The sequence below is a fragment of the Dendrobates tinctorius genome, unplaced genomic scaffold, assembly GCF_039654945.1.
Source record: "Dendrobates tinctorius isolate UK_male_01 unplaced genomic scaffold, ASM3965494v1 ptg000058l, whole genome shotgun sequence".
NCBI lineage: Eukaryota > Metazoa > Chordata > Amphibia > Anura > Dendrobatidae > Dendrobates > Dendrobates tinctorius.
Window position 1 is genome coordinate 4757700 of NW_027361726.1, and position 13863 is coordinate 4771562.

The 13863-nt window shown below is 45.4% G+C and overlaps 1 protein-coding gene across 1 annotated transcript; it reads left to right on the forward strand.

The window, feature by feature from the left end:
• Positions 1–1436: 1436 nt before the first annotated feature.
• GNPNAT1 (glucosamine-phosphate N-acetyltransferase 1) lies at positions 1437–9885 on the forward strand. The gene is made up of 6 exons (XM_073577952.1): positions 1437–1594; positions 4749–4913; positions 5708–5770; positions 5867–5994; positions 6094–6155; positions 7258–9885. Exons 2-6 carry the CDS (start codon positions 4760–4762, stop codon positions 7403–7405), a joined length of 555 nt encoding a protein of 184 aa, XP_073434053.1. The 5' UTR covers positions 1437–1594; positions 4749–4759; the 3' UTR covers positions 7406–9885.
• The last annotated feature ends 3978 nt before the right edge of the window (positions 9886–13863 follow it).

Here is a 13863-nt window from a genome sequence, read left to right on the forward strand (position 1 = left end):
TCTGGCTTTAGAAGGACTGTTGGTTTAGCTGGATATGCGGATTCAATGATGGTATACCCACACTAATAAAAACACAAATCTGTCCCTATCTCAGCAGCAGCTCTTCCTGCACTGTCTCATTCTGGAGCAGACTGTGACGAGCAGGACGGCGTCCAGTCTCTTATAGACCTGATGACGCTGCGCGGCCAGCCAATCACTGTAATACCCCAACAAAGTTGGCTGCGGCATTACAGTGCATGGCAGACAATCCCTGCATGTTGATTGGTGCTCTAAAGAGCACCAAACATGCAGGGCGGGGACCCGAGCTCCCTCTGAATAATCCCGGAAATGCTAGTTGCTGGCCGAGTACTGCAAGTACAGCGATACTTGGGCGCGTGCCGAATAGTGGCGAGCATGTTCGCTCATCACTAATCTGCACCAAAAAAGAATCAAATAAGGGTGAAAAGACAAAAAAAAAGCCATAACCTGAGATGATTGCTTTTGCTCCATTTGGTGCAGACACCTGCAGAAAACACAGTATTTATTCAACGTGTGAACACGGCCTTACAGACACACAAAAGTCAGATGTAGAATAAAGATGAGAAAGGTCTGGCGGCTCCGACTGTGAATGACTGAATGAACAAACAAACAGAAAAAGAATCCACAGGTCCCATCTAGAGCACGACGCACAGATGACGTCACACCGGCACTGGTGATCAAAATCTGCACCGAGGACACCGTGAGATTTGTGGACTTCCATCCAGCCACCAGATAGCACTGACCTGGACATTGAACCAGAGTCCGCGAATCGATCCCCTCATCTCTGGTCCCAACCGTCCCGGTGGACAGTCCCGAGTCCAGCAGACAGCCCCTGGATACAGCGGACAGTCCCGGATTTGGGTCTACGCCCTGCAGTCTCATCTGAATGTTCCTCACTGCCAGTGCTCCTATGACAACTCCTGCCAGGGGAGAAAGGTCTGGTATGAGCGTGGCTGGGAGCGCGGTGAATGGGTGGCGCAGCTGCTGTATATTTAGGGGTTCTGGCACGGGTGTATGTCTTCATTTAGGGCTTTCCGATCTGATGTCTGCATTTCGGGGTCTTATTGAGGCTCGTGCACCAGTTCGTTGTCCCTCATCATCTTACTGATATTGTATTTACAATGTTTCCAATTTTATTTTAAGCCACAAAAATGTTGATTGGATTTTTATTTATTACTTTCCAATTACTGGCGATGGATGGAGGTTACTTGGTGCCCAATAGCTTTCCTATTTCACGGTCTCCCTTCCCTACATGAGCTCCTGCCCTGTTCCCCATTCTGCCACGTTTCCGATCTGGTTCCTGTAATGAGCCTCTGAGGGGATGGAAACTTTAACCCTGTCCCCCTCTAACACATGGAGCCGTAACCATAGCGACGCATAGGCGGCGTGGCGCTTGGAATGACGTCAGAGTCTGGGACGGCGAGGCCGGGACGGTGTCCTGAACGCTGATTGGCTGCTCGCTTTGTGCCGGCCGCTCTGCTGCTAACGTCACGCCACGTCTGGGGTTTCCTCACAGCGCAGAGGCTCCTGGGCCTGAGAAGAAGACAGAGGGAAGCAGACGGGGAGGTGACTGACGGTGAGTTCGCTCTTCGCTCCCATAGTTCTGCTGCCAGACCCCCGGGTGGCTGCGGTAGTCATGCTAGTTGCCATTGCTCCATATTGGGTTTGGTGCAGAGGGTCTCCAGTGTATTATAGTGGGCTAATGGCTGCTAGTGGTGTCTGACTGCTGTGGAACTACAAGTCTCAGCCACCCTCCTTGACTGTGTAGTCACGAGGATCGGGGGCCACAGACCCTCAGGTGGGGAAACTAAAGGGTGGCGCAACCAAACCAGGGGGTGGTAAGGGGGGGTCTCCGCTTTCTATTGCTCTCCACATATGTTTATATTGTGTCTTGTTTAGGACTAGTGATGAGCGAGTATACTCGTTGCTCGGGTGGTCTTCGAGTAGTTTGGTGTGCTCGGATATTTAGTTTCTGTTGATGCAACTGTACGATTTATGGCTGCTGGACAGGCTGAGTATATGTGGGAATTCCCTAACAAACAGACAACCCCCACACGTGTTCAGTCTGTCCAGCAGCCACAAATCATGCAGCTGCGTCGACAGAAACTAAATATCCGAGCACACCAAAATACTCGAAGACCACCCAAGCAACGAGTATACTCGCTCATCACTATTTAGGATCTCATCCACGGGGGTCCCGGCTCACGTGCGGCCCCTCTGTTCATACAGTATCCTCCAGAGCTGCTATAGAGGGGTATGGTGGGGGTAGTGTCACGGGACCACCGGAGCTGTGACGAAACGAACCCTTTAAAAATCATTTGTGTCATTACATTCAGATTTGTGCAGCAGGCTCACATACGTTGTGGTCTCCGAACGCTGCAGAGCGACAATTCTGATGTAATTCTGTGTAATTCTTCCTTAAAGGGACAGAGCGGGACCTGGAGCAAGTGAAAGTGATGCGCCGTCTGGTGCAAGGTCTGAGAGGGTGACACATGTTGGTACTTGCTCCCCTCCTGCGTCGTGCGATGCACCCGATAGTGTAGAGCCAAATATTTAGAGTAGGATCTGCCAGTAATCCTGCTGTACAGAGCTGACACCCCAGAGCGTCCAGGGAACGAAGGTCTAGGTACGTGGTAACATCTGAGGCCGCCAGTACGCCTTAGTGTCAGTAGTGACAGCGGCATCTACATGGTTAACAGTGAGAGGGGGTCTTTATGTGACTCCTTCATATCTGTGAAATCCAGGCCGTTCCTCCAGGGAAGGAGACGCTCGCATAATCAGAATTGGACGACAGCAAAAAAATAAGTGTGTTGATGAAACTGGCCACTTTATTTTTCAAAACAAAAAATGTCATTATTATTGTTCTTACAATAGTAAGTGGAGTCACAGGAATGGATTGTATGATGACGGATTCTGCGCCTTTTAGGGCCGTTGGGATTGTGTCATATCATTGTGTGTGTGATTTATATGCACCTCTGTTATCAGATACCATTTATTCACCATCTCTCCTGGGGGTTGTAGTTATCTGACCCCAGCGATAAGAAGTGCTTGGATGTATTGTGTTACTGAAGCAGATACATTTCCAGGTGGAGGGGGCTGCTGTTTTTTTTTTCTTTTTCCTTTCAATTTCTTTTTAATGTGTAATCCAGACTGGCTGTCGGACGTCTGCAGGTCCTGGAAACCCGTGCTTTAGTGGGGTCTTGCATTGGCTTAATTAAATCAGCAAGTGAAAATGATCACATGATCGAGAACACAAGATCTGATTGAGAGATTCTCCTGTAACATCTTTGGCCAAAAACCGACCATTCATCTTCAGTAGCTGTTAACAGAACACTAGTTCAGGCAACGGCTATTGTTCTTTTTTCTGAATTCATCCCTAATAGGGGATGTTCTGCTAAGGGTGCAGGTAGTTTAATTGTGGAAAGGGGAATAATCCACTACAGTACCCTTACCTCCCTGGTCCTGAGCCTCTCTCTGAACATCCCTTGGGGTCTTGGCCCCCCTTGTGCCCACCTCTTGGGGTCCTTGCCCCCCTTGGGCCCACCTCTCTGGTTCCTGGCCCTCCCTGTGCCCAGCTCTCCCATTCTCACCCCCCACAGACAGGAGAGGCCCCTGTGCAAGAACAATGTATGGGATTTTTTGCAGCCCAAAATCTCATCATAATGTATAATCCTACCTGCTTTGGAGCTAGAAGTGCCCCCCCTCAACTCTTGGACCCCAGTGCGACTACTGATTTGGGCTATTTATGGGGAGATGTACATGGCCTCTTTGTGTTAGCACTTAGTAACTGCGCGTGCATGATGATACGTGTCAGTCCTGGATTAGGTGTGGTACGTGTGGCACAGGGAGTGATGTATACATGTGAGGTGGAGACAGTGACAGGTCACCTAACAGGATCTGCTCCTGCGTGTCACGTGGGTGTGACGCTGTACATGCCTTACATACACGTCTTAAAGGGGCGGTTGTCCTATAAAAATGATCGCACACGTGTTGTTACATCGGGTGACGGGACAGGGAGCGTGCAGTAGTGAGTGCCGCTCACACATGTGCTTGGCTTGTTATAGTGGATCACACTCTTGTCACCAGTGGGACCTTAGTTGCATTTATTATAATTATCAGCCGGTATCTCATGGTTTCTGGAACCATTTTTTTCTCAGCCAGAAATGTAGAAGTTGTAAGACGTGTTCTCCAGAAATGCTGCTGAGCAGGCGTCCAGACATTGGTCCCCTGTGAATGTAACGCAGTCATGCAGCCGCCCATAGAACAAACAGTGAATCAGAAGTGTCGGGGCAATTCCCATTAATGGGTCTGGTCCTTGTGACATGAAGAAGTATGAGGATTACACATCAGGATAGTAATCGGCGGCTGTTTGTTGAGGGTCTTCTGATCAACCTCATGGGTGACACATATATATATTTTTTGCAAATCTACACACCACAGCCCCTTTAAAATAACCATTTTTTTATTCTTGTGCACCTGACTTCTTGGGGCTGATTGGCTATAAATTCTGCTGCATCTGATGTATGGTGCTTTTATCCTTTTGGATGTAAACGTGAATTTGAGCAAGCAGAGATCTAGAGCAAAGGTGTAGGTGAGATCCTTCCCCTGTTTCATCCTGTGCATGACTGATGGAAGTTGATCCCTAGCTGCCGTGTTTGCACAGCTTATCACAGAATTTGTGTGTTTTATGTGGACTTTTATCTGATTCTCTCTTTGCATTTTGCTTGCAGGAGCTGGAGCCATGATCCCAGATGAAACCCCCTTGTTTGACCCCCAATTACTGGAAGAGATTGACTGGAGTCAGAATATGGTGGCGTTCAGTCCATCCATCTCTCCGGAAGACCCTGGAGAAGGGCTCGTCCTGAGGCCCCTGTGTACTGCGGACATAAACCGAGGTCCTTGCTTCCAGTACTCGTGGATTCTCTGTCCTCTGGCAGCCTTGTTATTAAGGCACAGCAGAGATCTCATGTAGATGCTGCAGAACGGGGGACCCCAACCCTGATCAGATCTAAGCCGAGTGCAGGGGGCCTTGCGTGTGTGCAGCTCATTTACTTCTAGGGGTGACATCCTTTTTTTTTTTTTTTTTTTTTTTGATTGCAGTTGGACCTCTGATCAGCTGATAATAATGGAAGGGGTCAAGCATCAGAAAGCCCCCCCCCCCCCACAATGTTCAGATTTTAGAAAGTAGATGCTGTGAAAAAAGGTTTACGACGTATATTAGAAAGTTGGGGAACTTTTCATCTCAGAGTGTTCAAGCGTTTATGTAGAAATGGAAGGCTTCCTGTAACATGGGAGACAAAATAACTGGTCGCAGTGGCGGTTCACATGGCAGAGATCTTCAACAGGTCCCCATTAATTACTTGCAGATTTTTATTCCCGTTACTTCATTCTAGAGATGATTGAATGGATTTGCAGGACCCTAATCCATTGACCTCATCAGTAATCCACGGCCGTCAGACAGGAGACCCACGATCTGCTGCCTCTACTGATTTCTAGACCCCGCTCGCCTTTATATTAGCTCATGATGCAGTCACGATGTTGCGGTGGGCTTACTACTTGAAGAGGAGGTAGGGATGGAGGCAGAACGTGGGGCTACAGTGTGATGGCCACAGAATTCTGACGTGGCCACTGCATCGGAGTCCTGTGACTTTGTCAATTTATTAAAACTTGATTTCTCTTTTAATTTCAGGGTTTTACAAAGTACTTGGTCAACTCACCAAAGTTGGTGATGTGACTGCAGAGGATTTTATCAGTGAGTAGGATTGCACTTCCGTTTTTATTTTTATTTTTTTTTCGCGAGAAGTAATAGTGGAAATCATTTGATTATTAAAAATCTTTACATTTTCAGAGACCTTTGAACACATGAAGAAAACAGAGAATTACTTTGTGATCGTAGTGGAAGATCTGAATCTCGGGCAGATTGTAGCCACGGCCACATTAATCATCGAAAATAAATTCATACATGGCTGCTCCAAGGTAAGCGGGAAGGAATATATTTATTTTTAGTTGTGCATTTTTATTATTAGTGTTACATGACCGGTGACCCGTGTAGTTAATCTGTGTATCTCTCTGCAGCGAGGTCGGATAGAAGAGGTCGTCGTCAGTGATCAGTGTCGGGGAAAACAGCTTGGAAAACTGTAAGTGTCTCAATATTACAATTATAGTGAATATTACCAGAAAAAAGGAGAATGTCACGGTGCTTGACATCATGGCGTTGGGAAGAGGGAGCACGCGCGGGCTCCTGCTTGGTGCCGGGAAGAGGGAGCGCGAGCGGGCTCCTGCTTGGTGCCGGGGAGAGGGAGCGCGAGCGGGCTCCTGCTTGGTGCCGGGGAGAGGGAGCGCGAGCGGGCTCCAGCTTGGCGCCGGGGAGAGGGAGCGCGAGCGGGCTCCAGCTTGGCGCCGGGGAGAGGGAGCGCGAGCGGGCTCCAGCTTGGCGCCGGGGAGAGGGAGCGCGAGCGGGCTCCAGCTTGGCGCCGGGAAGAGGGAGCGCGAGCGGGCTCCAGCTTGGCGCCGGGGAGAGGGAGCGCGAGCGGGCTCCAGCTTGGCGCCGGGGAGAGGGAGCGCGAGCGGGCTCCAGCTTGGCGCCGGGGAGAGGGAGCGCGAGCGGGCTCCAGCTTGGCGCCGGGGAGAGGGAGCGCGCGGGCTCCTGCTTGGCGCCGGGAAGATAAGCACAGGCTCAGCTTTTAGGAGAAAGTGCTGTTCCCGGGCCACCTGCCCCAGAACAACTCTCACCTGAAAGGACTTGTGCTAAGTGCCCCCATGACAGTAATCAATAGAATTATTTAATGGGTAGACCTTTGCGGACCACCAATGATCCTGAGAATTAAAGGGATTTTGATGCTGATACCTCTACACTGCTTTACTCTTGCAGAGCAGCACCCTGAACACCAGCTGTGCTCCATCTAGTGGGGGTGCTCTGCAGGTCCCCTAAGTTCAGTGATGATTGAAGCCCCCAACCACTCAGGTGCTCTATTACTTAATAGATGGGACTATCCCTTTTAAGACAACCAGTCTGTTCTGACATGTCTGTCTTGTTCTGCATAATAGAACAATTTTGAGAATGAATGGAGCAAATTTCTCCAATAAGATTTCTTACAAAGCTTCTTATTTTCACATTCACTATTGATTTATGAAGAAAATAAATAAACGACGGGTACTCTTTAAAGTAAATGGTCATAAACCTTTTTGCCACATTTGCTGTTTTTAGACTTTTGTATATGTATTTTCCGCTTCCCCCAGGCTGTTGTCTGTGCTCACTCTGCTAAGTAAAAAGCTTGACTGTTACAAAGTTACACTGGAGTGCAAGCCCAACAACGTGGCCTTCTATGAGAAGTTTGGTTACGTGGCCTCCGATGAAACCTACATGCAGTGTCGATTCTTTGAATAATGACAACCGGAAAATAAAAAATGAACTTGCCAAAGCAACAAATGGAAGAAAACTGTTCAGGGTGAAGTGGGTGCTGTAAGAAAACCTGTAAATAAGATTTCTTATACATGTACAAAAAAATTGGATTTTCCTACTATGATGGAATTTTGTATTTTATGTAAAAAGATGGTCCGGAGTCAGGTAAAGTGTTTTCACAATTTAGGAATCTTCCGGTTTGCTAATTTCCTTACTCTCACTTCTCTAATGATTTGTCAAGATTTTAGTTGATAAATTGTGAAAACATTTTCCCTGAACTCATTTATTTTGTGATATCCTTCAGAATTGTAATTCTTTTTTTTTTTTATTGTAGCTTTTTCTTGTTGTTTTTTTTTTTCTATGAATGTACAAGAACACTCAAATTGGACAACCTATTTTTTATTATTTAAATGCATGTATTTGGGGTCAAAATTCATTTTTGCAATTGGATTTCATTAAGAATTTTGCATAGTTTGGCGTTTACAGGCTCTTTGTTTCCTGGCATATTCAACTTTGATGTGGTCAATGGTCATAAATCAGCTGAGAAGAGCTCCAAAAAAGGCAGATAATAGTTACAAACTCCCCATTAGACTGTCATAACAAGCCAACTGACTGATTCTCAGTTAACTCCATAAGCAAAAAACAAAAAGGATGGCACTCACCGTTATGAAGTAATGAATTTGTTATAGGATGAAAGGCATAAGCTTGGGAACGATGTGTAGACTGTGGACAACGGCCGTTTCACGCACCTGCGCTTGAACGGGTCCTGATAAGATAAGGAGCAGCCAATGTTTAATTGTGTTTCTTTTTACTTTCAGAGAGAGTGCCTCCCCACATCCTCTCTGTGACGGTGGCCATATTGTAATAGGAAGTGCAGCTGTAGCGGTTATCAATATGCTCACATATCTACCTGAAGTTGCTGATAAGTTCATTCTGATGGAAAGAAAAAGCAATATGGCCTCACTTCCTGTTGCCACTTTAACAATATGGCTGCACTTCCTGTTGCCACTTTAACAATATGGCTGCCAACATGTAAACAGAAAAAAATGCAATATATCTAAAGGTAGCAGAAATATAATAATCACATTTTGGCTTCCTCTCCAACTCAGTGTGTACTAATATATATCCAAGTTTACATTTCAGGTGAAAATTCCAAATTTTAGTTTTTATAGTCCTTTATTACTATACTGGTGCATCCGATATTAAAAACATTTTTTAAATCTCGAGAATATAGTGAGATCATTCCATAAGCAACATATCACGTATCCACCAATAGATATACATATGATCCCTGGGGGGTCCAGCCACTGAACGCAAGAAAAGGGGGGAAAAGTCACCTGTGGGAATGAATTATTAGTGAGCATGTGCGACCACTGCCCCATTCATTGTGTATAGGTGTGGTGGTCGCACATGCTCAGTTCCATTCACACTGTTCTCCATGTTCTTGTGATCAGCGCCTGCTGTGTGCGCCGCAGTCATCACGCATTTTATTACCTATATTGTGAGTATGTGATGAATATTGTTTACGGGACAACACTTTTAACATGGGAGAAAAATGTTATAACCACAATGGAGCCAGGATACCTCTTGTAATCACAGAATCCTGGGAGTTGTAGTTTTGCAGCAGCTGGAGAGCCGCAGGTCTTCTGCCAAATGTTTACTCCAGGAATGTGGAATTTCAGGCCAAGTTGCAAGGCCACACTCGGATGATTGCTTCTGTGATCAGATGGACTTTATAATAATTTTTTTGTATAGAAATATACTGTAAAAGACAAGTTCAGGGAACTTTTTATTTTTTTATTTTAATGCTTGTATTTTTGGCTAAGGAACTTTCAAGATTTCATTCAATTTAGGACAGCCTCTATGAATCACAGTACATGGAAAACTACAATGGCAGAAATAAATGTATTTATGGTTTAAACATTTTTAAATTTGCTTTCACTGAAGATTTTTGCCATGTACTGTGCTACATAGCGGATGTAGAAACCAGTCTGAAGAATGAGTTGGCAGTGAACCGCTTAGTGAGTTTGCTTTCTGGCTTGTAGCTCTTAGCTTTCTTCCCTTGATTCATCTTCTAAGCTGATTTGACCACATGAAAGTTCATTTATCATCTGTTCATAAAAAATACAGCTTAGAAGATGGATCAGGAGAAGTGAGATAAGAGCTGCAGGCCAGAGAGCGAGCTCTATCAGTGAGGTCTTTCTGCAGTCTGTTTTTCACATCCACTTCAGTGAACTGGTCAGTGAGCGCACTTTCTTTTCTTTTCTGCATCCTCTACTGGAAAAAAATGATTTTTTGTCTTAAATACATATATTTAAGTAAAGATGAAGAGATCTGTGTCCTTTGAACATGTTACCAGTTTTAACATTTTCTCTCTTTTGGTGGAATGTTAACTTATTGAACTTTATTTAAGACAGAAATGATTCTTTTTTGTTTATTAAAAAAATAAAACCTTGCCTAAATCAGTCACCGGGGGCATTATTGTCCGTTCATCTTTTCTCACTCACAGACCCGTCAGGCCATATGGAGAGTGCGGCACATTGAGGCTTGGGGCCCGGTGCTCCATGTATTAGGCCACACTCACACCTCCAGATTTTTTTCATCAGTATTTGTGTGCCAAAACCAGGAGTGTCTCCAAAACACAGAATGTGTCTTTCAATTTTATAGGTTTTCTCTAGAAGTTCCACTTCTGGCTTTGACATACAAACACTGATGCAAAAATACTAGCTCCTGGTTAAAGGGAACCTCTGGGGTTGTACATGCAGTATGGTGCATAGTGGGAGACGCTGAGCAGAATGATATACTGATTAATTGCAAGAAATTATTCATTGGAGTCACCGGTGTGTTTATGCAGCCAGTGATTGGTCCTACCAGTGAGTGACCGCTCTCTGCATACACGGAAGACTGTCAGTCACTGAAAAGGACCGCCCACTTGACTCTTCAGTGAAATTCCTATACTCGCACACATGGAGAAACCTGTCAATCATCGGAGGCCGCTAGGGACATGCTACCGACTCGTCTTCCGAGGTGCTTAGCCCCCAGCTGGCTTTCCAAAATATGTTTTCGCTGGCCTGTTGCAGCGCTTCAGAGCAGATGGCACACGACTGCGTCTGATTAATGCTGCCCGTGGTTCCATCTATATGAATTAAAGTTTGCTTTTCATCCACCTGCCCACATTTCAACAAATATCATGTATTCGTTGCAAAATATATTTTCAGAGTAAATTGACAAATGCTGCAGGTTGAGATCCACGGCAGCGTCTATTTTATGCTGTGGCTGTAGATGCAAATTTGACACTTAGTGCCCAGGGTGAAATGTGGGGTATCCCTGCTCCTTCAGGTCCACAGTGGGGATGCTATGGCAGTACAGAGCTGAAAGGCGTTATCTGGTGCTATGCTGCATCGAAAGTGAGTGGTGCTGGAGCCGTGGACGGGACACGAACTACAGATGTGGAGCTGTGATGTTATCGGCAGCGGCTCGTCCTTTTAGGATCTTCATGTCATCACTTAGTAGAATCTTTCTTGATCACAATCGGTGGCTTTAGAAGCATGAAATCTTTACAATATATTTGAAAGATGAGACACTTTCCATTATGCAACAATTAAACATTTCCATAACACCAGACCATGCTTCCTGTCACCTCGCATTATTTAGCCTGGGGGGGGAACAGGAGAGGTAAAAAGCTATCAAATAATAGATGCCTGACAGACCGTAAAAAACAAATGGCGTGCAGTGCAGTAATGTATGTCAGCAGGACCAAACTTCCCAGGGTTGGGAAATTCATATACACGAGCGCAAACAACCCAAATCCTTGGTGTTGCTATCAGTGTGTCAAGAGTGGGAGAAGAGGGTTGCATTGACAATCCAACACACTCATTACATACCTCTGCCGGGGAGTATGGTGAATTCTGCTCCTGACTTCCCTGGCTGCAGGCCTGCCTGTTACCGGGATCTGAAGCTACCCGAGCGAGACCCGGGGACGTTGGTGACATTCTGGACTCTTTTTCCAGCCCCTGGTCAGCGCCATATTGCAGGGAGAAGCAACGCTGGGGGCTGAAGCTGGGAGCAGAGCACAAACCGGCTCTGAGATAAAATCGCACCCAGAGTTGTGGCTGAAGAGAGGGGGAGACGTGAAGGAGGGAGAGAAAATATACAATAAAAATATAATTCACTGAAGACATCAAAAAACAGGGTCTGGGTCTGAAGGAGGGGAGGAGGAGAAGGAAGGAAGGTAGAGAAACAGGAGAGGCCATAAAGGCGAAGGAGATTGGGGAAGAAAGGGGACACTGTATGTCCTGAAGAGTTAACCCTCGTTTTTTTTTCCTCGTGAGTGTTTTTCTCAGACTAGAGGTCCCAGGAAAGCAGAAATAAAGATTCAGGACACTTTAGAATCAGACTCATTGCTGAGATAATAGTGACACCAAGTGGTCACTTTGAAGATTAGCATCCATCTATCTCAAAATAAAGGATGAACCTAACTACTTGCGCATCCTTTAAAAATGTGACTACCTTCATGAAAATTTATACGGGGGGGAATGTGAATGACACTAAAATAGCTACCCGATATCACTGAATTTCATCGTCTAAAGATGGTTAGGATTGGTAGATCCACATCAGTTTCTTCTGGATCTAAAGTTTCTCTAACTCAAGTAGATATGAATAAATTCCTTAATAAAAAACAAACTAAATCCACCGCGACTAAATCCAAACCTCTAGTGCCCATGGATCAGCACTCTCAAGGCGACTCTGAATCAGATATAGTAAGCGATATGGAGAACAATGGTAGCATGGAAGACCAACCTGTCTCTAGATCCGTCATAAAGAGGATACTTACTAAATCTCTTGAACCGGTGGTCAAAGACTTATCCGTCATTAAGCAAGAAATCTCACAAATAGGCCACAGGGTGGACACGCTCGAGGCATCCAATTCTACCATAATCCAGCAAACCAATGAGGCTATAGCTTGCTCACAGAGCCAAGGAGAACATATCAACTAAATATATTCTATCCTTGAGGATCATGAGAATAGAGAAAGAAGGAATAACTTGCGGATAAAGGGCATCCCTGAATAAGTAGCGGCTGAAGCGCAACCTTGATTGAAATATTTTCTAAACTTCTGTCTCAAGACGACCCCTCACATTTTGAGATAGAAAGGGCACATAGGTCGTTAAAACCAAGACCCAAAATGGGAGACCTTCCCCCGGGATGTCATTTGCCGTTTTTTGGATTATCGTACTAAGGATTTAATAATAAGACGTTCAAGGGAAGCAGAAAATATAACATTTGAGGATTCCCCAATCTTGATCTTTCAGGACCTAGCAGCTTCGACATTAAATAAGAGACGTCTTCTAAAACCCTTTACTGAGGTTTTGCGCCATAACCAATACCAATACCGTTGGTTGTACCCATTTGGCATTGCAATAACTTTCAAGGACAAACGCATCCAGGCCAGGAACTCGGCGGAAATCCAAGAGGCGTGCGAAGAGCTGGGGATAGTTCTGGAAAAGTATCCGGATATAGAGGAATACCATCCAGTTCCTTCACTGCACCCTCTGTCCCGGCCCGAGCCATGGAATCTGGTCCAATCAGCAAAGTCTACTCGAAACCGGCGTAAAGCAGCAAAGCCAAAATCTATCTGGATGAAGAAAACTGTTGAGCTGATGGCCAAAGACAAGGACTTGTCCACGACATGGGAACTGCCTGTTGGATATGGCCGATCAGCAACGATAGTGTCATCTGGAGGCTGCTTAGTTTGACTTTATTGTATACCTGTGTTTTCTTTTTGTGTTCTAATTTTCGTTTCAGGTAGAAAGGTCAAACTGCGACATCAATCGATATCTATGGCGGATTTCATGGACCTCATGTGTGAGTAGAGCACTACTCAGTACAGTTTATTGTTGCTTCCTTTCTCGGGGGGCCTGCTCGATCCACTTTGATATATCTTAACTGTGAGTGAGGGGGCAGGCATTGCTCCAAGAGATGGGAAAGAAGTGTTTATACATGAGGCCTGTGACACTGGCGTCATCATAATCACTCCCCCCCTTTTGAAATGTTAATTGTCTCAAATCAACATGGTTTATGTTACTGTTATTTGTACTGGCATTGACCAGTGCACTACCCCAGTTAAAGTAAACTTAATACCACTATACTCCAATTACCCCTAGTTATTGCCCACGTCCTCCCCGGGTTGGTCCTGTGAGGTCACACTGCAGAACAAAGGTCCGCACACTCACTTCAATTTATATGGAAGCTAATCAAAGTACACTAAAATTAGCAAGCTTTAAAACGCATGGCTTAAATTCACCTATCCCAAGAGCACAGACACTGAATTGGTTGAAAAAGGAAAATTTTAATCTTTTACAAGAAACGCACTTTCAAATTGAGAAACTTCCCTCTTTTGATAATTCATATTACAACCAGTGGTACCACGCCACTTCCCCCCA